The 26,412-nt window shown below is 34.8% G+C and overlaps 3 protein-coding genes across 5 annotated transcripts; 2 read left to right on the top strand and 1 right to left on the bottom strand.

The window, feature by feature from the left end:
* Window positions 1-4,001: 4,001 nt before the first annotated feature.
* Window positions 4,002-8,303, top strand: LOC120250530 (tobamovirus multiplication protein 1-like). Its single transcript, XM_039259355.1, has 12 exons — window positions 4,002-4,212; window positions 5,236-5,326; window positions 5,405-5,457; window positions 6,618-6,710; window positions 6,808-6,879; window positions 6,956-7,028; window positions 7,145-7,190; window positions 7,291-7,354; window positions 7,484-7,537; window positions 7,637-7,714; window positions 7,795-7,922; window positions 8,163-8,303. The coding sequence occupies exons 1-11, from the start codon at window positions 4,114-4,116 to the stop codon at window positions 7,885-7,887; spliced, it is 816 nt and encodes a 271-aa protein (XP_039115289.1). The 5' UTR covers window positions 4,002-4,113; the 3' UTR covers window positions 7,888-7,922; window positions 8,163-8,303.
* Window positions 8,304-8,594: 291 nt separating this feature from the next.
* On the bottom strand, window positions 8,595-11,152 carry LOC120283806 (signal peptidase complex-like protein DTM1). Its single transcript, XM_039290545.1, has 2 exons — window positions 10,787-11,152; window positions 8,595-8,893 (listed from the first exon to the last, which is right to left on the bottom strand). Exons 1-2 carry the CDS (start codon window positions 11,023-11,025, stop codon window positions 8,806-8,808), a joined length of 327 nt encoding a protein of 108 aa, XP_039146479.1. The 5' UTR covers window positions 11,026-11,152; the 3' UTR covers window positions 8,595-8,805.
* A 7,787-nt stretch (window positions 11,153-18,939) lies between these two features.
* On the top strand, window positions 18,940-23,067 carry LOC120250013 (tubulin-folding cofactor C). Of its 3 annotated transcripts, none has more exons than XM_039258747.1 (3): window positions 18,940-20,258; window positions 22,082-22,198; window positions 22,568-23,067. In XM_039258747.1, the coding sequence occupies exon 1, from the start codon at window positions 19,063-19,065 to the stop codon at window positions 20,122-20,124; it is 1,062 nt and encodes a 353-aa protein (XP_039114681.1). In that variant the 5' UTR covers window positions 18,940-19,062; the 3' UTR covers window positions 20,125-20,258; window positions 22,082-22,198; window positions 22,568-23,067. The 3 variants fall into 3 exon arrangements, with proteins under 3 accessions (XP_039114681.1, XP_039114682.1, XP_039114680.1); XM_039258748.1 differs by having other exon boundaries at window positions 22,074-22,198; XM_039258746.1 differs by having other exon boundaries at window positions 18,940-22,198.
* The last annotated feature ends 3,345 nt before the right edge of the window (window positions 23,068-26,412 follow it).

The raw sequence follows: 26,412 nt of genomic DNA, 5'->3' as shown, positions 1-26,412 counted from the left end.
TCTGCTGTTGGGAGTTTAATGTATATCATGGTGTGTACTAGACCTGACATTGCTTATGCTGTTAGCAATGTTAGCAGATTTCTCTCAAATCCAGGTAGAGAGCATTGGAATGCAGTGAAATGGATTATGAGGTATCTTAAGGGAACTTCAAACTTTAATCTTTGTTTTGGTGGTGAGAAGCTTGTGCTTGTCGGTTATACAGATTCTGATATGGCTGGAGACGTTAATTCTAGAAAGTCCACTTCAGGGTATTTGATCAAGTTTGCAGGGGGAGTTGTGGCCTGACAGTCTAGATTGCAAAAGTGTGTTGCATTGTCCACAACTGAGGCAGAGTTCATTGCCATCACAGAAGCCTGCAAGGAATTGCTTTGGCTTAAAAAGTTCTTGCTTGAGCTTGGCTATACACAAAAGAGGTACGTCTTATACTTTGATAGTCAAAGTGCAGTTTATCTTGCCAAGAATCAAACCTTTCATTCCCGCTCAAAACACATTGATGTGAGGTATCATTGGATACGAGATGCATTGGATGCGAAGTTGTTGGAGTTGGCTAAAGTTCATACAGATGACAATGGTGCTGACATGGTGACAAAGACTTTGCCAAGAGGGAAGTTTGAGGTTTGCCGTATGATCGCAGGGGATGGCGGTCAGCCTCCACATAGTCGTGAGGGGAGATATGTTGGGTATGGGCTCCCGTCCTATGTGGAGAAAAAGCCCAAAATGGTCCAAGCCCATTAGGGTTCACTTTATTAAGTGTTTTTCCATCATATTAGGGTTAAGAGAGTGAAAAAAATCTGGGGAGATAGCAGCCGCAAAGATAAAAAAATGGCAGATTTTTCGCAGGGGTTCGAATCTGACGAGGCAGCAAATTCAAGCTGGTGTTTGGAGGGTCAAACGATGTCCGATTGAGCTAAAATTTGGTGGGCACGTTCAGGACTTGCAGAGCTTGATTTTCACCAGACGGTTTGTGATTTGGCTTCTCCTAGCTCAAGATATGAGGGTCAGAACAGAAGCTGCAGAATATTGTTTTTGTTTCCAATATAGCTTGTTTTAGCTATTGTTTTGGTCAAGTTGTATTTTTTTATTTATGCTCATTCTTGAGACTCTCTTGTATCCTGAATTTGATCATAGTGGAGCTTGGATTGGTCAAGATTGACCCGTGGTTTTTCACCTTTATTTAAGGGTTTTCCACGTAAAATTTGGTGTCTTGTGTGATTGCAATTTTGGTCTTGTTAGGTTTCTCTCCTTCATCTAGCAAGCTTGGGGATTGTTTTTTTGTTTACAATCTATTGAGATTGTTGCTTAATTCCCATCAATTTTCAGGGTAGTTTTTTAGAAACGTTCACTATCTACTCAAATTACAAATATACTGTCTTTATTTCTCAAGCTACTTGCTTACTAATATCCGTTACATGCTTAGATTGCAATTGCGCTCACTCAAAGTCAAGGATTATTTGTTTAGAAGATAAAAAATAAAAATAGTTTCATATATTTAAAAAGATAACTTTACGTAATGGTGGTTAAGATGTTTAGTATTACTATTCAACCAGGGTTAAAATTTTCACACTAAATATGTAATATATTTGAAGAATAGTCTAGGAAAAAAATAATCAAATAAATAGATTTAAAAGCATCCAACCATGATTGGAATCCCCATACTTATAAATGAGAAATAAAAGTGGAGAGTGTAGTTCCAATTGATAAACATTTTAACTTTAATAAGTTATTATATAAAATAGTTAGTAGGTTAGAGTCATTAGATTAAATAATTTGTGACTCTGGTTGAACAAACTAATAGATCTAATAAGAATTGATTATATCTAAACAATTAAAAAAATAGGTCGAACACTTAATGACTCTACTTTCAGTTAAATGGAGAAATATAACCAAACAACATCTAAAAAGATTGTCTTTTAAGTAATTGCTCAAAATAAACAATAAGGGATAAATATAAATGCGAACCTCTATTTAATTTAAAAAAAAAAGGTGAGGGTGAGCACTTGAGTGGGAAGACAACATTCATTTGAAACCTCTATCTATATAAAATTTATAAATAAATAAAAATCATATAAAATATTTTCTTAAAAAAATAAAATTGGATTTTTAAATTTAAAAAAGAAAGAAAATAATCCTATCCACAGGAACTAGAGGGAGGATTCATGAAAAAAGTGAACAAAGATGGAAAAAAAAACTCCCAAAAAACATGAGAGTTAGAATAGAGGGAAAAAACAAGTGAAAAAACAAAAAAACTCAAAAAAGAGAGAGAGAAAAGGGAAAAAATGCACAAAAACTTATGAGAGAATCGAGAGAAGGATTCCAAAAAAAAAAATAACCTCAAGAGTGAGCTAAAAAAAATAGAGAAAAAGAAAAAGAGCAAACCAAGAAAAAAATTCAAATAGAATCAAAGGCCCAAAATCTCATCTATTAATGTAATTTTTTAAAATTCAAACATATTAAAAAATTACAAGTAATAAGATCATTTCCGTAAGGCAATGATTGTTTGCTGCAATAGTTTAAAATTTTATAAAATCAAGAATTGATTGGCGTGGACAGTGGCGAAACTAGAAGAAAAATAGAAGGGGTGCTGACTCAAAGAATTAAAATAGATTTTGAAGATTTATTAAAAAAATTTAAAAAAAATATATAATTAGATTAATTTAACGACATATTCATTTTTCGTTTGCCCGTTCTAATTAAAAAAACAAAAATCAAAAGGGACTAATATAGTCAATAATTTTTTTATGTAAAATTTACTAAAAAAATTAAGGGCCAACCAATATATATATATATATATATATATATATTATATCCTAGCTTATAAAAATCACTAGGTCAAACAATACATTTTTACTTTTTTTTCTAAAATTATAATTTTTATTCTATATAAACTAATTTGCAATAAATAGAGAGACCAAAACAATATTTTTTTAAAAAAAAGAATTTTTTTATACTATATGAAACAATATGTAAAATATCAAAATAATACATTTTTATTTTTTTTCCAAACATTTTTTGAACTATCGGTATTTATTTATAAAAACTTGTTATTTAAAAAAAATCAATGGATATATAGAGAGAGAGTGTGTGTGAGAGAATTAAAGAGAAAAAGGGTGCCCTCCTCAGCCCCTTATATATATATATATATATATATATAATTGGTTGGGTCAAGGGGTTACTCAAGCACCCCCTTCCCCCTTAAGTAGTTAAGTGTGGACATTAAGTTAATTAAAACTATGTAAAATTGTAAAAAAATTTAAAACTTTACTTTCAAGAATAAGGAATTATATATATTTTAAAAGATATAAGTACTTGTTAAGCTTAAATAAGTCATGTCTATGTGAGAAGAGGTGCAATATCATTTATAAATTAATTTTTTTAACAATAATTCGAATTCTCATCATTATATAGACCACATGAGGAATTTATATTAATGCTTTTAATCACTGGCTTTTGTAAAAAAATATTCTCTTCCGAGCTACATCAACAATAATGATTTGAGTGCTTTCTCATTTATGATTTATATTATTAATTAAAAGTTTAGTTCATTCAATAAGTCAATGACGCTTTTGGGGCTTCTTTTCAAATAAATAAATAAATAAATAAATAATTTGGATAGAGATAAATTTTTCTAAAGCCGCCCCCGGGATGTATCAGAAAAAAGCCATACTTGATTATTAAATTAAACATAATTGAACAGCATTCTATCATTCCACCAATCAAAGAATGCCACGTCATAAAAAAGCACAAAATCCTATTGTAACTCAGACAGCTGATCACTAGCACCAATCCTCCTCGAGATACCCGCCAAAGCAAAAGAAGCCAGCATGTGATGTCACTCGAGACCAACATAAGCATACGATAACCTCTAATAAATCCAAAACCATACCACGTGGCAGAAAAGCAACAGCACCACCGCCCTCACGTCACACTGTCGCATCCTCCTGTCGCCACGTGTACTTCTGTTCCCCGCTTATCCTACTCCCGACTCGGTTATCTTGGATCTCCGATCACTCTCTCTGGTTCCACTGTGTTTGTGCCCCTCGCCGAGGAAAAGAGAGAGAGAGAGAGAGAGAGAGAGAGAGAGAGATTAGGGCTTTGGTGGCGGAGGAGAAGGAGATGGGGTGGTGGGACGAGGTTGATGGCTCCGATGAGTGGCAGCGTGGCATCTTCTACTTCCTCTCGGCTGCTTACTCGCTGGTTTCCCTCGTCGCGCTGGTGAATTCCTTCAATCTTTCTCAGCTTGTTCTTTGTTTTGGTTGGGTGTGATTGATCGAGTTTGATTTGTCCTTTGATTCTCTGAAAATCAAGATCTAAATATGGATAGCGGGGTATTGAATGCATGTAGGGTGAGAAAGGGATTTGTCGTATCAGGAATGTGAAGCTTTATTAGATGTTTGTTTCATGAGAAGTGGTAGTGGATTAGGGGAAAAAGGGTTTTTGGGTTTTTGTGATGCTGGATTTTGTTTTATGGATTTCCTTTTTTGGGGTGTGGAGGAGATGGGATTGAAAAGTTGGTGTTTGAGCGAAAACAGTGAAAGAAAAATTAGAATTTTGTTTTTAGATCAAATTTGGTACTATTAAGGGGATGAATGTGTACTGTTGCTGAAATTGTTTGAGCAGTTGGTGGTGTTGTCTTTAGAGATTAATCGAAACAATGACATGGTACACTTTTATTGGCAATGGTGGTGGGTGTGGTTGTGGCTGTGGCAGTCTTTTGTAGGAATGTTGTTATGTGTTCTTGGAAAGTGGTGGTGAATGGAGCCCATTGTACTTGTTTTTCATGCTTTCATTTATTTATATTTTTCTTTTGTGAAAGAATAGTGGTGTTAATCCTGATGCATATCATAAAAGGAAACTTGGCCCAAATTGTTTTTCCTCTGTCTATGCCATTTTTGTTATAATGGATTAAGAACTTAAGGATGTCAGACTCCCAAACTGATAACTGGGCATATTTGGTTGATTCTTTGGAATCATGAGTAAGTTGTTTAAGCCAGTATTTTAATTTAGCCTTTTCATCTTGCCCGTGTTTAGATTGATTAACAGGCAGTTCCTCAACTTAAATATTATAAAGTAAGGTGTACTTTTTATCTTGGATGTTCAAATGACATCAGAGAGCTTATGCTATACATGTGGGATAGCATACTGTCTGTCATCTTTAACAATGCTGGCCAGTCACATAATGCTACCACTTTCTGCTCATGCAATACTTGTTTGAAATTGAATCTCCCTGTTTTTCAGGTGCAACTCATCCGCATTCAGCTGCGAGTGCCAGAATATGGTTGGACAACACAAAAACTATTCCACCTCATGAATTTTATCGTGAATGGGTGTAAGATTTCATATTCAACTGCACCTTGATTTTCTTGGTAAAATGTCATTGATGCTTAATGGTGGTCTATGCTGGCAGTGCGAGCAATTCTCTTTGGAGTTTACCATAGTGTCTTCCTTCTCAAACCAAAGGTACCATTCTCTTTGAATTCATGCCTACTGTTTGTGCTAGAAACTTTTTTACTGAATGCTTGCAGAATGCCATTTTCCATCAGTAATGGAAATTATAAAGTGCTTGCTTCTTTGGAATCTCTTCATTTGGTTTTATGTCTTATTCTGAGTGGAAATAAGGTTCTTAGATATTTTTATAATTGACTTAACTATTTGTAACATCAATTGTAGCTAAGAATTGCTTCTCACAGTTTCAAACTTTTCTGCAAGTACCTTAGCAGCAATATTTAAAGTGACCAAGGTTTGGGATCTGTGGATTTTTGATGGTTAAAGTTTTCACTTCCAACTGGCCTTTGGTAATTTTAGACTCTTCAGTATATCTGTGTGGATATTTAAATAATTCTTTCAAGGATGCATGATAATCCTATAATTATTTCTGGTTGGCTCAAGGATTCCCAATTGATTTGGAATTCATAGAGGCACATCTTTACATCTATTCAATTCTTTTTTTATGATATTTAAGAGGTGTACCATGCATATAACCCTTGTTAGATTATGTTATATACACTGCACTTTTATGCTTGGTCATTCCTGTCAAGGGTCTCACTGTTATACCTTTTCTGTAGACTTTGTTGTGAGACTTTTGATAGTTTCTAATGATCAACAGCTATTCCCCTCTCCTAATTAAGTTGATTGTGATCATGATGGTGTTAGCATGCGTGGTCCATAACTGTATTTCTCCCAATGTTGTCTCTCTGAAGGTATTTTTATGCTGTGCACCATCTCTAGGTGTGTCATTTTACAATATAACATGTAAAGTTTCCAAAACTTTTCTAGCTATTTGTGTGATAAAAATTTGGGCCCCCTTTCATTGTTCCCGTTTAACTCCTAAGAGCAGGTCAGAAAATGAAGTTTTAAGGTCATGTGCTTTCTTGATGCATTGCTAGTCAGTGATCTCCCCTTCTGCTTATTAGAAGGTCTCTCTCATCTGATGGGTTCAAGGAAACTCCATTCTGACTATTGCTTCATCTCATAAACATTTATGGATGCTATTTTCGTTGGCTAGTGAGGGTGTACTCAGCTTTTAGAACCGGGCGGAAGCCTGATTGAGTTGTTTCTTTATGGAGTCTTACTCTCCAGCTCTAAGTTTGCCATTTTTTTTTGTTATCTTATTAATCCAGGTTCTCGAAATGGCCCTCTTAGATCTTCCTGGCCTCTTATTTTTCTCAACATATACACTGCTTGTGCTATTTTGGGCAGAGATATATCATCAGGTATATTTTGGTCATATCAAGATATGTTAGTCATTTCCAAAATCACAAGACAAGTAATTTACTTAATTATTTATCCTCATTACATATTCGTATTTAGGCCAGAAGCCTTCCAACTGACAAGCTTAGGCCGGCATATTTATTCATTAATGGGGCTGTATACACATTACAGGTATTAGAAAATTCTTTGATATTTTGGCTGCCAAATTTTTTACTAATAAAGAACTAATTGTTTTATCTTTGTGCAGATATGCATTTGGGCCTATGTAGAGATAGATCAGAAACCTGTTGCCATTGAAGTTGCCAAACTATTCTTTGCAGGTCCTTCATTGGCTATATTTTTTCTTTATTTGAATTTTAATGATTCTGATAGAGTCCTTTCTCCAGTAAACATAATAAAACCAAGAGGTGCAAATTTATTGGGATTATTTTTGCAGTTGTTTCACTCTTCGCGGCCACTGGATTCCTGATATATGGTGGAAGGTACTAGTTACACTAACATACCTTCTCTTTAAGTTAATTATGTATTAATTGTATACTTTTTTTTTTTACGAGCCTGTTAAAGCTTAACTTATTATTGAAGGTTGTTTTTTATGCTGAGACGCTTCCCAATTGAATCTAGGGGTCGTCAGAAAAAGCTGAATGAGGTATAGTTTCATTATGGCCAACACTTTTCAATCTTTTTTATCGGGTCGCAGCAAGCTTTAAGTTCAATGCTGTTTAGTTTCCAACTTAAATAAAGTTCATTTAAGATTGAAAGGTCATTGTCATGGCAGGTTGGTTTTGTAACCGTTATATGCAGCACATGCTTCTTAATTAGATGCTTGGTGGTAAGTTTGTTGTTTCTCTTCCCTTCATCTGCATTGCACTCTCTTACTGTTGAAATGTTACTGCAAAAGGAACCTCAATTATTTACTTTATTTGGGTAGGTTGCTGTATCTGCATTTGACAATGATGCCGACGTTGATGTCCTCTATCATCCTGTTCTGAATTTAATCTATTACATGGTGATTTTATTTCTTCGCTTGTACTCCACTCATTTGATACTTCAGCATCTTGACAATTCTTCTTATCATTTTTAATGCAGTTGGTTGAGATTCTCCCATCAGCTCTTGTGCTTTTTATTCTACGAAAATTGCCCCCAAAAAGGGTTTCAGATCAATATCATCCTATAAACTGAACTCTTGATGGATAAGAGCTGCAATAAAATAGCAGGTAAAACCCATGTTTGCTGTTAAAATGTATATTTTAGAAATGTTCAGTATGACTTTTTTTTTCCTATCTTCAAACAATTTTAAAATTTGAAGAAGAATTTTTGTTGCCTAATTCCTTTCTTGGGTACATTTTCTGAGTTATCTTATATTGATTTCACATCTTTTTACTGAAACAGAGTCTAGTATCATTTTCCTAATTGAATGGTAAACATAGAAGTGCCACTGTTTTTTCATATTTCAGGTGCCTAAATGAAAAGAAAGCATCAAAGCACTGTTATGAACTGTGGGTGTGGCTTGTATCATGTATGTAATTATATGTGGAATGTCATTCAGATGAGCATAATAACCAAGTGAGAAATAAAATATAGGCCTACTTATTAAAGTGTTTCTTATTGAAGAAGAGTAATGCATGCATGGGTGTTTCTCATTAAGGAGAAAGTGAAGGTTTTTGAAAATTTTTGGGTGAAAAAAATTTAAATTTATTTATTTTTTAATGAATGATAGGTACTTTTTTAAGATTAATATTAAATACTGAGGGATAACTTGGTGGATGCTTGGAAAGCTGGAGGTGAAGTATTTAGAAATAATTTGAAAAAAAAATTCTTTATTTTTCTTTACTTCTAGGAGGTTTCTAATCATTATATTATTTTTTATTTGAAGTAGAAAAAAAAACTCTATAAATATATATATATATATATATATATATCTGTAATTAGTGAATAACCAAGAGATTTACATGATCAGTGTTTTTCTAAAGAAACAAACAGAATGACAATTCAGTTGGGTAAAAACCAAAAAAACAGGAAAACTAAAGTACAGCCTCATCTACCACCTTGAGATAAAGATGTGAAATGCAAGACAAAGCCATAGACAACAAGAAACAGCTAACTGGATATGATCATCCACCATTTGTATAAACCAAAACAGTAAATTATTGTCAGGAGAGACACTCTCAGAGGATACAGCCTAAACCTGCAATATTAATAATAATAACAATGGACACACACAGAGGAAGATATCAGCATGATTCTTAAAAACCAAAAAATTTGAATTTCAACAGTATCTACATAACAAGTACTTAAGTTTAAGCGAGCATTCATTGTGCTCTGTTTCAATCTATACTCATTTTTGTCAAAAAGGGATCATATATTATTTTGTGAGTATCAACTATTCAAGCATCTATGTAACAAGTCCATGAAGAATAAAAGTCATATTGCCAGATTTTAAAACCAGGGTATTTTTTAGTTCTAATCTATTAAAACATGGTATGTATTCCCAAATCATAATAGAAAAATAATAATATCATATAAGACACGTGTTAAAATATAATAAATTAAAATCAGAGAATATTCTGATTCCAGAACCAAACCAAATAATTTCATGAAGAATTTAGTGTTCAAACTGTACTCCACGTACGTTGTGGGGGCAAGAGTAGGGGTGTAAATGAGCCAAGCTACTCGTGAGCTACTCGAGATCGGCTCGGTCAATGCTCGAATTCGATTCGATTTTTCACGAGCCGAGCCGAGCTCGAGCCCAAAAATACTCAGCTCGTGAGGCTCGCAAGCCTAAACGAGCTTTTATATATAAAATATTAAATTATTTATATATAAATTACAAAAATACATAATTATATAAACTATATAAAATTACAAAAATACTTAAGTATACAAGCTAATCGAGCTTAAACGAGCCGAGCTCGAGCTGCTTGAGCTTTTCAGCGAGCCGAGATCGAGCACAAAAAAAAATAGCTCGAACGAGCTCGAGCTGAGCTCGAGCCTTCGAATACTATACTCGAGCCTGGTGATACTCAGCTCAAAAAAAAATAGCTCGAACGAGCTCGAGCTGAGCTCGAGCCTTCGAATACTATACTCGAGCCTGGTGATACTCAGCTCGACTCGGCTCGTTTACAGCCTAGACAAGAGAAAAGAGATGGTAAAAACATCTACCAGACAAATTCATGAAGGATCTTTTGTTCAAGTATTAGGTCAACAAATAGGGGGGAAAGTCAGCATATGATGCACTACTATATTTGGCTTCTTTGAAATGATAAGACCAAATATTAGAGTATCCACCAAACAAGTACATGTACTCAAAGTGAATATCACTGTACTCTTTTACAATCCACAAAGCAGGGTAGCAAAAAGAAATCAAAGATAAGATACTTAGCATGCCATCTCATTTGAATTATACCTTTGATTGGATTAACTAAACAATTCACGGCCATTTGTTTCCATACCTTCAGAGCTAGACTCCCTCCCATGTAAATATATATATATATATATATATAAAGTCGAAAATTTATTTTTTTATTTTTTTATTTTTTTTGTTTTTAAGCTTTTTATAGAAGGTTCTATATATGATTAAGATATTTAATTCTTATATAAACAATTAAAATTAAATGATTGAAACATAAAAAAATGTTTACAGAAAACATACAATCAAGATAGTGATTAGAGATTTAATCTCTGGCCAAAATTATGATGAAGTTAAAAAAAACAAGGCATTTCATCATTTTAACAAACCAAAGTTAGAGAAATTAGAGCATAAGAATCTATTTTTTGTTGAATGGGAAAAATGAGAAATGAAATTAATTTCCTTTTTCCCTGACGGATGTGTTTGGATTGAAGAAAAAACAAAGAAAAATAATGAAAAAAAATGGGAATATTTATAAACATATTCAATTTACAAGTGTTCATATGACTGTGAATCCAATTTTGAAAACCAAAACAAACACCAAAACTATAATAAATTGTTCCTTCCTTCAATCTCCACCAAATTTTAAAAAAAACTTAATTAAATCACAAAAAATTAAATTTTTGAAAAAGAAGAAGAAGAAAAAAATGGAGAGAAGATAAAAGGGCACACCTTCCAGGATCCGGAGCGCGATCAGAGCCAGGTCTTCTCCGGCCGGGCATGGGCGTGAACCACTGCGAGAAATCACGATCGAAGAACTCCCAATCCGGCAGCAAAATCAACCCAATTCCAGCGATCCCAAACCCATAAGTGATCACCATTTTTCTGAAAGAAAAGGTCACGATCCCCACCACAACGATGACCATTCCCAACGCCACCAGGCTTCGGCGCAGCATCTCATCTCTCCCCATCTCGCAACACTCTCGCCTTCAAAGAAGAAGAAGAAGAAGAAGAAGAAGAAGAGGATTAGGGCATTGGGTTAAGGGTTTCAGAGGGGCATGAAAAGGGTGTGAGAAGGTGAGCGCCATTGATTTGATGTTGAAGGAGGTCGTTGGGCGGAGTTATTGAGAGGCTTCGTTCGTTTTGATTGCCCTGGCTTGATTTGCTGTTTTAGTAGTCGCACCAACTACTCCTCCTACTGCCTCCCTTTGCTTGACACGTATCCATACGTGTATTTATTATTATTTTTTTTAATAAGTCTTTTTGAACTTTGGATTTTTACCACATATCTTGAAGAATATTTTATCTTTGATTTTCACTGGAAGACTAAATAACGCTAGACTATGAGTTTTTTTATTTAATTTGAATTTATGAATTTTTATGAATGTAAAGAAAAATATTTATTTGGAAATACTATTTTTTAAGAGTAATTTTAACACAAATGTTTGAAGGGTTCGTTGAATGCTCAATTTTTTTTATCAATCTATGAGAAGTTGGTGGTCACTGAGTGTCTAATGGTCACCAATTGCTCAATTATAGTGTCCACTATTTTTTTAATCTTAAAAAATATATTTATTTTAAAATTTAAATGTTAATTTTTTGAAATAATCCAAATTCTGAAAATTTTCAAATAGTACAAAGATATTTTTTACAAACACTCTTCCATGTTGGGAGTTTTTCAAATAATTTTTAAAATTTTTTAGATTTTTATTAATGATTTTTAATTATAAAATATTTTTATTAGTTTTAAATTATATTAAGTTGTTTTTTTATCAATTTAATAAGTTGTTTTCTGTTTTTATCACCCAAAAATTAAAATATATTTTAAAATAATATATTACTTTATTATAATCCTATATTTTTATTATTCTAAATATGTATTTCATAATATAAATTTTAAAATGTATTATTTTTTTTTTTTATTAATGATATTAAATGTTAAAGAGTTTAATGGATGAATATATGGTTTACGCATCAAACTCTAGGATGGTATACTCACTAAAATTATTTTTATATAGTTGTCAGTATATAATTTGAACTAAGAAACCAGTGGCTCAAAGAGAAAACAAAATTGAATAATTATGTAATACACAATTTTCTATATATTTATGGTTAAGAATTAAAAAAATATTTTTAATCTCATCATGTAGAATACAATTTAGTTATGAAAAGAAAAAACTTATTTACACAGCCGCGGTGTCTTTATGAACATTTTCTTATTGCTATAAAGAGTAAATGGTGGAATTTTGACATTTGGATAATCCAATTTTTATGTTATTTTGGTTTGCTGTTTATGTTTAAGTCCATGTTGGCATCTTGCAGAATGGAATGATAATTTTAAAAGTTATATACCCATGAAAAATTAAGAAACCATATAAATTTTTTTTCCTTAATGAATGATAACAATGTATAAAAAAAAATCTTCAATTATATAAAATTTCTTGGTATTTTTAAAAATAGCTTCTTTTCTTCTTCTAAGAATATGGATTTCCTTGCTGTTATGGCGGGAGAAAGCTTGGCACCAGGGATGGAGTCTTTGAATAATGGGCACGTGAGGAGGAGGTTGCCAACCATATCAGCAGAGGGTTATTGGGATCCTGATTGGGGGAATGAGGCTAGGGAGACAGCAATTGGTGGACGAGGTCAGAGGGTGAAGAAGAGAAGCTCACGCCTGGACGGGTTTGTTACTAATAGCTTATGTGAACCAATGAAATGGGAGATTTGGGAGAATGGTGAATGGATCTGTTAATCCAGCTGGAAAAAAGAAATAAAAGGGAAGAAAGAAAGAAGGGAAAGAGGTATGTGTAGTCTGTGAGTGGTTGGGCCTGGTTCTGAATGGAATGAAGCTCTGATGGATCTCCGACGATCTTCCGGCGAACTTCCGATGAGTGGATCTTCTTCAGTGCAGGATTTGGGAAGTAATTTTCCCTAGTTATCTTCATATTGTTTTTTAGCATTTGTTCCTAGAACTCTTGGTGTTGATTGTTAATGAGTCTGTGGAACTCTTGATGATGATGATTGAGTATAGATCTGAGTTCATAGTGCTATTTCTCTTGATTTAGAGAAACTGGTAATTGATTTGCTTGATTTTAATTGATTTCTTAGTGAGATCTGAGTTTAAAGGGTGAGAGCTAAGTTCTTGTTCTTAATTGTTCAAAGATTCATAACATTTTGGTGCTTTCGTTTGATATCTGATGGGATTTGATCTATCTTCATGGCGGAATCCACTAGATTGAAGGATATTAATGCTCGTTTGGATACTATGATGGCTGTCATGGAACAGCGAGAAGAGAGATTGTTAGCAGCCATGGACCAACACGATGAAAGTGTGAACCTGTTAGAACAGACACTCTCTCGTTTATCGCTGATTTTGGAGAATCATCTGCCTAAATTACAGGGGAATGTCAATGATTCTGCATCAGTTTTACCAGCTGGGATTAGTGAGGATCAAGATTATCAGGCTATTCCTTCTGCACAGATGAAAGCTATATGACTGGATTTTCCTCGTTTTGATGGGTCTGATGTACTGCAATGGATTTATCAGGCTGAGCAATTTTTTGAGTATTTTGACATTACAGATTCTCATAAACTCAGAATCGCTCAGATCCATTTTACAGGGCCTGTCGTTCCTTGGTATCAGATGATGAAGAGGAATGGGTATTTTACATCATGGTCTCAGATTTTACAAGCCTTGGAATTTGGTTATGGCTCTTCTGCTTATGATGATCCAGGGTATGCATTGTTTAATTTGTATCAAGAGAGCACAGTTACTCACTACTATGATACTTTCATTGCTTTAGCAAATCGAATGGAAGGCATGCCCACCAAGAGTTTATTAACATGCTTTATTAGTGGACTGAAACCTGACATTCATCCCATTGAAGCCTGACTCTTTACCTCAAGCAATGCATTTAGCAAGATTGTATGAAACAAAGTATTCTGATAAGTGTCCAATACTGACAAGGAGATCCACCAAACAGAATGTCTTCACTCCAGCTGTTCCTTTTCATATTGGTCCTCCAAAGTCTGTTTCCAATGTTGTAGCCTCTAAATCTCTGGTACAATCTCCACAGGTGCAGAGCAGTGTTCAACAACCTTTACATGGGTCTGCAGGAAATTCTCAGCCATTTAAGAGGATTACTTTCAATGAGATGCAGTTGAGGCGTGCTAAAGGGTTATGCTTTAATTGTGATGAAAAGTATTCTCCGGCCCACAAATGTCCAAATAAAAGGCTGTTATTATTGCAGTGGGGTGAGGACAGTATTTCTGAGGACCCAGTTCCTACATCTGATTTTACTTTGGAGTTTGATAATTCATTGTCTGTTGAGGAGCCAATTATTCAGCAAGCTGTCAATACTGTGGCCACTACAGTTGCATTGACTTGTAAGGAGGAGATTTCCACGAAACATTCACTGAATGCTATGAACAGTGCACCGGTGTCTGGGACTATGCGTTTCACAGGACTGGTTAATGGTCATCAGGTTCAAATTTTGCTAGATGGGGGAAGTGATGATAGCTTTATTCAACCTAGGCTAGCAAAATTCTTACATTTGGATGTTCAACCAAGTGTTCCATTTAAAGTGATGGTGGGGAATGGTTCTGCTTTACAGGTGGAGGATATTGTACAAAATTTTCAGGTTCAGGTTCAGGGACATGTCTTGAAGATTCCTGTGTATTTGCTGTCTATTGAAGGGGCAGAAATAATTCTTGGAGCTGATTGGTTGTCAACATTGGGATCTCATGTCATGAATTATAAAGATCTATTCATTCAATTCTATGTGAATGATCAATTTGTTACTATCTATGGAGATAAAAAAATCAGGTTCACATATGGCTTCTATGCATCAATTATACAGACTGTGCAGATCAAAAGGTATTGATGCTTGCTATTTATTGTCTTTGAAGTCAGGGAATTCAGATTCTATGGTTACAGACACTGTTAATTCTTCAGTACCAATTTCAAAAACTGAATTGGAATTTCCTATGGACATGCCTGAATCCTTACAACACCTTTTGTTAAAATATAAACGAGTTTTTTCTGTGCCATCTTCATTACCTCCTTCACGAGCATGTGACCACAGAATTAACTTACAACCAGATTCCCAACTTGTTAAAGTGAGACCCTATCGATATCCTCACAGTCAAAAGAATGAAATTGAGATTATGGTAAATCAGATGCTGCAGGATGGGTTGATTGAACATAGCATCAGTCCTTTCTCTTCACCTGTGATTTTGGTCAAGAAAAAGGATGGAACATGGAGGTTTTGCACAGATTATAGAGCATTGAATGCTCTGACTATTAGGGATGCTTACCCAATACCAACTGTTGACGAATTGCTTGATGAATTGAACGGGGCACATATTTTTTCTAAATTGGACTTAAGGTCCGGGTATCATCAGGTTTTAGTTCATCCTGCTGACAGGTTTAAGACAGCATTCAGGACACATCATGGTCATTTCCAATGGCTTGTTATGCCATTTGGTTTGTCCAATACACCGGCCACCTTCCAAGCATTGATGAATGGCATTTTCCATTTTGCAATGAGGAGATATGTTTTGATATTTTTTGATGATATCTTGGTCTATAGCAAAGACATGGAGAGCCATCTGGTACATCTGGAACAAGTTCTTTTCACATTGCAGGAGAATCAGTTATTTGCCAAATATTCAAAGTGTTGTTTTGGCTTGTTTCAAATTGAGTACCTTGGTCATGTTGTGTCTACTCGAGGTGTGCAAATGGATCAAACTAAGGTGGATACTATTTTGCAATGGCCGGTGCCTACCAATCTCAAGCAATTACGAGGATTCTTGGGAATTAGTGGTTATTATCGACGGTTTATTAAAGGATATGCTAATATTGCTAGACCGTTGACAGATTTGTTTAAGAAGGATTCTTTTCAATGGCACTCTACAGCTACAGCAGCTTTTCAGAATCTGAAACAAATTATTTCCACTGCCCCTGTACTGAGGTTACCTGACTTTACGAAGTCATTTACATTGGAAACTGATGCTTCTGGGATTGGCATTGGCGCTGTCTTGAGTCAAGACAAACATCCAATCGCCTATTTCTCAAAAAAATTGTCTCCTCAGATGCAAAATAAATCAGCTTATGTGAGGGAGCTTTATGTTGTTACTGAAGCAGTGAACAAGTTCAGGCATTATTTGTTTGGCAACCAATTTACAATTAAAACAGATCAAGAAGCTTTACGACATCTATCTCAGCAGCATATCCACACCCCTGAACAGCAACGATGGCTCCCTAAACTGATTGGTTACAATTTCAATATTGAATATAGGCCAGGTAAGGAGAATTTAGCTGCTGATGGTTTATCAAGGTGTTTCCAGCTTCAGGTGTCTATTCCACAGTGTTCTTTGAAAGCTGAAATTCAGCATCTACAACAGCAGGACAGGTTTTGTGCAGATAAAATTCAGGCAATTCAATTGAACACAATCACCGATCATGATTTTTCTTGGCAACAAAATTTGCTTTGGAGGAAAGGGAAATTGGTGGTTCCTGATGTATCACAGTTGAGATCACGGTTGATTCAAGAGTATCATGCTACTCCAATTGGGGGTCATTCTGGATCCTTGCGGACATATGTGAGAATGTCTCAGCAGTTCTATTGGAAAGGGTTGAGGAAAGACATTAAAGACTTTGTTAGGACTTGTATGGTTTGTCAACAAGCAAAGAATGATCATACACACCCTAAGGGTCTTCTCCAACCCTTACCTATTCCTCAACAGATATGGGATGATTTATCTATGGACTTTGTTGTGGGTTTGCCCTTATCTAAAGGATATTCTGTTATTTTTGTGGTGATTGATATGCTCTCCAAATTCGGCTACTTCATTCCCCTCAAGGCTGATTTCTCTAGTGTGATAGTTGCTGAAGCTTTTATTAAGAATGTAGTCAAGCTGCATGGAATTCCAAAGAGTATCATTAGTGATCGTGACAAGACTTTCCTTAGTCGTTTTTGGCGGCATTTGTTCCAATCTATGGGTACTACTTTATCAAGATCTTCTGCGTATCATCCACAAACTGATGGCCAGACGGAAGCATTGAATAAATGTTTGGAACAGTATCTACGCTGCATCGTGTCTGAAAATCCTAGAAATTGGATTGATTATCTGCCATGGGCTCAGTATTGGTATATTACCTTTTACCATTGCAGTGCTGAATTCACACCATTTCAACTGGTTTATGGTCGTGAACCCCCACTGCTAATCTCCTATAGTGCCAATGATAATGATCCACCTGATGTCTCCTCATTGCTGCAACAGAGAGATAAAATTCTACAACAATTGAAGCACAATTTATGGAAGGCTCAAACTAGAATGAAGAAGTTTGCGGATAAGAAGCGCTCTGAAATTACATTTGCTGTTGGAGATTGGGTTTTTGTTAAACTCCAACCATATCGACAGCATTCTCTAGCTTTGAGAATAAACCAAAAGTTGGGTATGAGATACTTTGGACCGTTTCAGATTGTTCAACAGCTTGGACCAGTTGCTTACAAATTGCTATTACCTGAAGATACTCGCATACACCCAGTGTTCCATGTATCTTTGTTAAAAAAATGTGAAGGGGATCCTAAGTCTCAGGACATTTGCTTGCCATTGCCATTGAAATCGATTGATGAAGGTCCTTACTTACAACCTATTGCTGTATTGCAATTCAGGCAGCTTTTGCGGAATGGTCATGCAGTACTTCAGGCATTAATTCAATGGGATGGGAACCACAAGGAAGATGATTCTTGGGAGGATTGGGATTGGATATGATCTCAATTTCCAGACCTTGAGGACAAGGTCGGGGTAAATGGGGAGGGTGATGTTATGGCGGGAGGAGGAGGTTGCCAGCCACATCAGCAGAGGGTTATTGGGATCCTGATTGGGGGAATGAGGCTAGGGAGACAACAATTGGTGGACGAGGTCAGAGGGTGAAGAAAAGAAGCTCACGCTGGACGGGTTTGTTACTAATAGCTGACGTGGACCAATGAAATGGGAGATTTGGGAGAATAGTGAATGGATCTGTTAATCCAGCTGGAAAAGAGAAATAAAAGGAAAGAAAGAAAGAAGGGAAAGGAGTATGTGTAGTCTGTGAGTGGTTGGGCTTGGTTCTGAATGGAATGAAGCTCTGATGGATCTCCGACGATCTTCTGGCGAACTTCCGATGAGTGGATCTTCTTCAGTGCAGGATTTGGGAAGTAATTTTCCCTAGTTATCTTCATATTGTTTTTTAGCATTTGTTCCTAGAACTCTTGGTGTTGATTGTTAATGAGTCTGTGGAACTCTTGATGATGATGATTGAGTATAGATCTGAGTAGATTTGAGTTCATAGTGCTATTTCTCTTGATTTAAAGAAACTGGTAATTGATTTGCTTGATTTTAATTGATTTCTTAGTGAGATCTGAGTTTAAAGGGTGAGAGCTGAGTTCTTGTTCTTAATTGTTCAAAGATTCATAACACTTGCCCATGTAAAAAAATACTAGTTTATTTTTCATTAGTAACAAATGGCTTATGGCCACCACCAAATTAATTGAACCTTTTTTAATTATATATAATGAAAACTAATAAAAAAAAAAGTAGGCATAAATATATACTGCCTCCATCTTTTTTATTTATCTATTTTAACTAATTCAAATAAATTAATAAATTTAATTAAAATGAGTTGATAATTTAAAATTTATAAAAAAAAATATATTAATTTTCAAAATTATTCTCATTTAAAATATAATTTAATATAATTTATTAAAAATTAAAAAATATATTAAATATAAAAAGTAAATTTAAAAAACAACATTAATGATTCACCAGGAGAATTTCTTACATTTATGGGGATGTTGATGCAAAATTTCTAATATATATATTTAAAAAAAAATTGGGAAACGGATTCTGAAGGCGGCTATATATTATATCATTTTTGGGAAACGCAAAACGAGCACCGGAAAGGCTCGGCGTCGTCTCCGGCGGATCTCTCGGAGCTCGCTATCGGAGTTCGTCGGAGATCCGAAATGGAAGGATCAAACCCAAATCCGGTAGCATCCGATGCCCTCGAGAAGAAGCACGCTTTGATGCTTGAGCGCCTCGAGAACCTCCGCCAGGCTCGCAAAACCGGATCCGGATCTGAAGCCGCCCCGTCCTTCGAATCCGTGGCCTCATTTCTCTCCCGATTCTCCGACGCTAAGCGCTCCATCGATGCGGAACTCTTCCGCCTCCGTGCGCTTGATCCCTCTGCCAAGCCTGACGTGAAGCCTCAGCTAGAAGCCCTCTCCGTCATGATCGCCGACCTTGAGCGCCTCGTCGCTGAGAACTCCTACTTCTTGCCCTCCTACGATGTTCGCTCTTCTCTCAAATCCATTTCCGATTTGAAAGAATCCCTAGATGGGCTCTCCGCTAAGCTTGTCCCCAGGAAGAAGTTCTCCTTTAAGAACAAGCCTTTGAAGAAGCCTCAACCTGTTTTGAGTAAAGAGAAAGTGGAATTTAGGGTTTTGGATGAGGAAAAATCGGATCTTGGTGGCGTCCGGGAGTCCCCTGGGTTTCGGAGTAAAAAAGGCAATGTTTTGGTGAAACAATTCAGAGTTTCTGAAGAGGGGGAAGGGGATTTCAGTCTCATTGATTTGGATTCGTGTGAAGTTTACTTGAAAGGTAGATTCAGAGCTCTGTTTGTTCATAGGATAAAGAACTGCCGCATTTTTGTTGGTCCTGTTCTTGGGTCTGTCCTCATTGAAGATGTGGAGGGATGTTTGTTCATGTTGGCTTCTCACCAGATTAGGATTCATCAAGCAAAGATGACTGATTTTTATCTCCGGGTTCGCAGTAGGCCTATAATTGAGGATTGTAGTGTGGTGAGGTTTGCTCCATATCAATTGGTGTATGAAGGGATTGAAAAAGAGTTACAGGAGTCTGGACTTGGGGAGGAGACTGAGAATTGGTCAAATGTGGATGATTTTCGATGGTTGCGAGCTGTGCAGTCTCCAAATTGGTGTGTTTTGCCCCAAGAAGAACGAATTGGAGTAGTGGAAATTTCTGATAAGAGAGAACAATGTCAGGATAATTACTTTGTTTCTTCCTGAAAGTTTTGCATAGCTTGAGAGTTTGATCAGTTGTTGTGTTCATTTTTTCCCCTAAAGAAGAACGAATTGTGATCATGGATAGTTAATTTGCTCACTCTGGAAATTTTTGCATATGCTTGAGCATTGAGAACTAGGTAAATTTTATCTAGCTTATCAGTAATATCATCTTCATAGTTCCGTTTTATGAATTTAAATCTTACTGGTTATTTTGTTCTTACTTATCATATTGCTGTTTGAAATTATCACTTATGGTGCCCTTGGAATATGCTATATGATATACATGTAGAATTTTCCCTAGCTTTTACATGTTTCTTTCTATTGAATGTGATAATGTTTATGCAAAGGATATATTTTTTTAGCATACACTTCTTCCAATGGTTAATTGCTGAAGGAAATTTTTGATTGATGATCCTGATTGTCCTCGACAACAATGTCATTGTCAACAACTCAACTAAGAACAATAGAAATGGTTAGCATATTATGACATTTCATCTAAGTTTGCAGTTGCAGTCATATTTATCAATGACTATAACTTGCAAGTTTGTGCAGTCCTGTGCTTCTATTCCTTTATTGTTGGTAACCACAGGAATCATCAACCGTGCAGAGTTTGTAAACTTGTTTCTTCCTGTCCTTATTATATTTTATCCAGTTGCAAGCTTTAGAAAAAGCAACACAATTTCTTCTGGCAAATGAAAAAGATTAGTATTTTCGGGTATTTCATTTATGGTTGCAATCATATTTATCACAAAGTGACGACCGTAACTTGCATGTTGCGTAGTCCTCTGCTTCTATTTCTTTATTATTAGCAATCACAGGAATCATCAACCCTGCAAGAGTTCATGCTTTTGTTTCTTCCTGTCCTTGTTAAATTTTATCAAGCTGCAAGCTTTAAAAAAAGCAACGCAGTTTCTTTTGGCAAAAGAAAATATGTCGTTAAAGTTTGTGGTTGCAATCATATTTATCATGAAGTGAAGACCGTAACTTGCAAAGAGTTTATTATCAGGTAATCACAGGAATCAACAATGCGGAGTTCATAGATATGTTTCTTTCTGTCATTGCTATATTTTATCAAGTTGCAAGCTTTAGAAAAGGCAAGGCAGTTTTTTCTGGCAAATGAAAGAGCTTGAATTTGGTGCCCAGCAAATCTTTAACATGCTTTTTATACGAAGATGATGTTAGCATAACTGTCAGGAAAAATCTACAGAAACTAGTAAAATGGTCATGATAATACATTGTTCTGTTTGTTGTGAGTTGGTTATTTATTTGTTTTATTTTTCCCTTCATTTTAACTAGTAAATAGTCATGATAATGCATTGCTCTGTGTTTCTATTTCCCCTTTAAAATCCATTCACTTGTGATGTGATATTTTTGGAATTGGATTACAAAATGCGCTTCTAAGAAGACAAATCCTAGCTGAGCGGACTATTGAGCGGTACAATGGAAATTAAGCACCATAGCTTTCGAGTTTGTGGTATGTTATACTTTACTGAACCTCTTAAGGTATGTACACAACCTCGCATGACTAATGAACAGGAATGGTGGAAATTAAGCACCTTCGCTATCAAGTTTATGGTACAATATACTTGAAATGCGTTTTCTGATTGCACTACTGCTTTTCTTCCAATTTCAATTTGCCCTCATTAATTACATTGCTGATATCATTGATGAAATCTGAGTTTGCACGGCAAACTTTGCAGGACCACATTGAAATTGCTTAACCTGTAAATGGTTTTGATTAAATTATTCTACTGTTATTATCATGCTTGAAATTGTGAATATCAGATGATGGCAGCAATGGGTTTTCCTGACCCTACACTTTATTTATTAGTCTTGCGTATACCATTAAATGATTTTGAATTTGGTTTTATGTGCAGTTGATTTTAGTTCAAAAATTCAATTCTTCTTTTGACGATGATCACCTGTCATATGTTTAATATTTATACTCAAAGTGTGTCAGGCTTGAGGAGCATTCTGAAGACAGCATCATCGCCATCTACATCACAAGCATCATCTTCCACATTGTTGCATTTGAATAATAATGGTGCTTATTGCGGCCGGATAGCGCCCTATAAAGGTATGTATACTTCTGTAAAATGAGTGTATAATACTTTAATTTCTTCGATAGCTGATTGAATATGAACTACATAATGTACTCATCTGAACTCAATATTTCGACACAAGTATGTGAACCAGTCAAACTATTGCTTTGCTTCATTTTGCCAGATAATCAGCAATTGGACTACAACTTGAACCTCTAGTAAAAAAAACTCTGTATATTTCTCGTACTTATGAAGCTTCTCTTATCGACACACGTTCAGATATGCACAATTGATTGAACTATCATTTGACTGGAATTTTAATTTTAGTTGGCTTTTATCCAATTCTTATCTTTTTTGCATGCACACTAGGCATGATAGATAATCTTTTTTTTTTTCTTGCTAAGATGAGCGGCTAGCTGCTAGGGAGGCAGGGACGTGTACGCATCTCGGCTGCGGCATGTGGGGCCTGCGCAAACGTGGGTATATGGACCATCCATAATTTGTACTCATAGCTCTCATACACGTACCCTCACCCCACGGAATCGATCCTTCACTGATTACGGAATGGGGTGAATCGATCCCTCACTGATTGCGAAATGACCTCATGGGAGATCCGAGCGCCAATTAACCGGAAGGTCGTTCGTAGGCATGAGAGATAACTTTAACATCAACATCTTGGACTATTTTCACATAGATTGATCCCTCCAAAGAAGAAGGAATCAATGAAGTCTTTATATATGCCCATATCCCTTTTGTTTTCTGTTTCTCTCTGGGGTTTTATCTCCTCCTCAAATGGCTACATCATGCAAATTGACTCTTTAGGGCTAAAGAGATTGCCATTTTTAAAACAAGCTTCAAACTGTCTCTTATCTTTTGGCCTTCATCAATGGATATCACTTTTCTAGCTTGTTTTTGTTTTTGTTTTTCTTTTTTTATTATTGGCCTTGTTTATTGTTTTTATTAATTTTTACTATTAGTTTTGAATTGCTAATTAGTTCATCTTATTAAGCTTCAAAAAATATATCTCTATGTACACACACATATATATATTAATACTATGGTGAATGTTATTTATTAGTTTCATTAGTTTTAACATATATATGCTCGCAAAGATACACTCATGAAAACGTCGATATCGTAAAGGGATATTATTCAAAGATTGCGGTAGAGATACCGAAATAATTTTTATTGAGAATATAAGTACCATATAAATTGTTGACGATAATTTTTTCGGCATTTGCTAGAGCTAGACACCCTGTCAAAGAGAAAAATGTGTGGAGGAGAAAATGCTATCAATTTGGTTGTGGCCCTCAATCCCACTTGTAGCCACACCTTGAAATTGAAATGTTGGTCCCTCAAAATAAATAAATAAATAAATAAAAATAAATAAATGGAGATAGATAAAAAGGCAAAATGGAATAATAGAGGGGGACAAATAAAAAGAAAGGGGATAGAGGATAAGAGCAAGTCACACATGATTCATTTTCTCATTGTTATTGTTTGCTTACCAAAAATAAATAAATATAAAAGGTCAAGAGAATAAAAATAAAAATAAAAAAATAAAAATAATAAAGAAAAGGTGTTGTGACAATTGATGCCATGGTATTTCATCTCCACTTGATGTGTCACTAGCACCTTTCTTAGCCTTCAATCTTGATAATCAAAGGAATAAATTATTATTATTATTATAATATATTTATAACAATAGTATATTTTTTTAATAGTATTTTAATTTTGAAAAGGTAAATTATTTTGAAACATAAGTATCAATTATGTCAGTTTAGAGTCTGAGGGAATTATAATGGAAGTCATGACAGGGGACAAAGGGGGACTCAACAACATCCCTAGTGTTTGTGATGTTTAGCACAAAGTGCAAAAGCAAGGGGGCAAAAATTAAAAGGATGCCCCTTGTTATCAAAATTTAGGAAGACCATTATATTATATTGAAGATTTATTAAATAGTAGATTATATGCAATGTTATAATCATAAAAATCATCTCTTGTTTGGTTTATCCACTTTTATTCAAAAATCTCTTGTTTAAGATGTGTTTTATTGCTCTTTATAAGTTTGTGCCGACATTATTATTTTTGGAAAGAAAACCAAAAAGCAATAAAAACCCACTGTTGACTAAGAAGCTTTTTATTTAAAAAACAAAATAGATTAAAAAGGAGTATAAAACAATATGAATATATGCATAAACAGTGACGAAACTAATATTGGCTCGTAGGGGGTTGAATGTAAAATGTGGGAAAAAAAATTTAATCACCAAATTAATTGTCTTCAATGTACTTTTAATTGAAAAACCACAATTTAAATATACATACGGGAAAAAAAAAATATTTTACCAAAGCCACTTGGTTCAAGTGGCTAGCGACATCAAAATAAGTCTCTTATGTGATGTGCGAAGTGGTGAGGATCACACGCCATAAAAACAGGCACTTATCGCCCTTTTCAAAAAAAAAATTATTTAAACATGCTTAAATTTAAATTGTTTTTTTATGAGAGATACGTGACTAAGAGGAAGTAATTGTATCTGACTAGTTTGCTCAAAAGAGGGATGACTACCCCGGTTTTCTCTCTAGCAAACTCCGATAAGGTCTCCTCCAGAGCTACTTCACCGATAACCCAAACCAAGATCAAAAGGGGTTGAAGCCCCATTAAGCTCTGGATCTACCACTGTGTATAAACGTATAGTACTTTACAGAGTTATATATGAAATTGAAATATTGGATAAAGTTATGTGAACAATAATTAGATTGTGCAAAGTCTTCATCATAGACTCATGAAGATCCACGAATACCTTATCTTAGTTTTGGTTGCCCAATTATTTAGACTTAAGTTATAGAACTATTTAGATATTACTAATTATGGAGTTTTTTTTTCAACATAAAAAATAGATTTATTACACATCATAATTAATTTTAATAGATTATTTTTATTGTAAGTTCAATATAAATTTCATATATTAATAAACATGCTATATATATATATATATATATGACAAATAAGCGACAAGTGTTTTTCATTAAAGAGAAGTTAAAAATGAATATAATCCTGGAGCACAAATGCAAGTTCAACAAGCACTATAAACAAATAATAGCAAATCAATCCTTGCCATCCAAGGTGATTTGCACCCCCCAATGAACATCCGCTAATATCACTCTACAACAAAAAAAAGTACATCAAAAAGTTGTACTATTCTAGTGATTGTTTCACTTTCTCTCCCCTTCCATGGGTCTATCTCTCTCTTATTCTTCCTCACTCTTACTTTTGGTTTCTAGAAAATCTCTAGATAACTTATTGCTTATATATATATATATATATATATATATATATATACACGAGAGTCAGTCATCTATGCACATTCATTCATAAATAACAAATCTAAAGATATACATATCAAATCCAACGGTTAAACCGTTATGAACATTGTTTTCATGAGGGTTAAATTCTCACTAAGTAAATTATAAGTATTGGATCAAATATCTAACTAGTGGCGGGCCAATCCTCGGGGTGATTTGCACTTTCTCTTGCAAATAAACTATAAACAAATAAACATCCATTAATCACACCGTACACCCAAGTATATTAAAACCTATACTATTCCAGTTGTTATTGTACTCTCTCTCCTCTTCTATGTGCCTATCTTTTTTCTTACATTTTCTCTCTTTTATTTTTTGATTTGCAGGAACTTTTTACTTGTTGCTTCTCTCTCTATATATATAAGTTTTTGGTAGTTTGGGTGTTAGAATTTTTTATAAGTGGTGAGAATTCGAATCTCAGTTGAGAGCATATTTCTGAAAGTATAAATAGTAATTATGTATAAATGATTTCAGCACCTATGTGTGCAATGGCTCTGCTCTCACATGCTATGCTGAGACTTAAGTATACCTTTATTTATTTATTTTTTAGCAGCTAAACAGGTCATTTGAAATTTTGGTAGTTGAATATGAACACATGTTCCACATGGAAAGGACCCTCAAATAGTAAGATACAGGCGGTGAGTTAACTTGACACAAGGACTGTGAATGTGATTTTAGTTTAAAACATTGTGACAGTGAGTTCTCATCAACGACTTTATGAAAAGAGGAATGTGATTCCTCCTGCACATTGGCTTTTCTTGTTATAATGTGATCAACTTGTGCTTTGATGGCTATCAAAGTTAGGACCATTCTTATGTCAATGTTCCTCTTTTATTTATTTATTCGTTTATTTTTCCAATCTATTTTTAATCATATTTAGTAACAT

This window comes from Dioscorea cayenensis, chromosome 19 (assembly GCF_009730915.1).
Source record: "Dioscorea cayenensis subsp. rotundata cultivar TDr96_F1 chromosome 19, TDr96_F1_v2_PseudoChromosome.rev07_lg8_w22 25.fasta, whole genome shotgun sequence".
NCBI lineage: Eukaryota > Viridiplantae > Streptophyta > Magnoliopsida > Dioscoreales > Dioscoreaceae > Dioscorea > Dioscorea cayenensis.
Note: the sequence above shows the minus strand (reverse complement) of the source record. Positions and strands in the feature narration are given on the sequence as shown.

Coding starts and splice junctions, on each gene's coding strand:
- LOC120250530 (XM_039259355.1), top strand. CDS start 4,114: ATGGGGTGGTGGGACGAGGTTGATGGCTCCGATGAGTGGCAGCGTGGC. Junction 6,711..6,807: donor GGGCAGAGATATATCATCAG/GTATATTTTGGT, acceptor ATTCGTATTTAG/GCCAGAAGCCTTCCAACTGA. Junction 7,538..7,636: donor TCTTAATTAGATGCTTGGTG/GTAAGTTTGTTG, acceptor TTATTTGGGTAG/GTTGCTGTATCTGCATTTGA.
- LOC120283806 (XM_039290545.1), bottom strand. CDS start 11,025: ATGGGGAGAGATGAGATGCTGCGCCGAAGCCTGGTGGCGTTGGGAATG. Junction 8,894..10,786: donor CGCGCTCCGGATCCTGGAAG/GTGTGCCCTTTT, acceptor TTAATATTGCAG/GTTTAGGCTGTATCCTCTGA.
- LOC120250013 (XM_039258747.1), top strand. CDS start 19,063: ATGGAAGGATCAAACCCAAATCCGGTAGCATCCGATGCCCTCGAGAAG.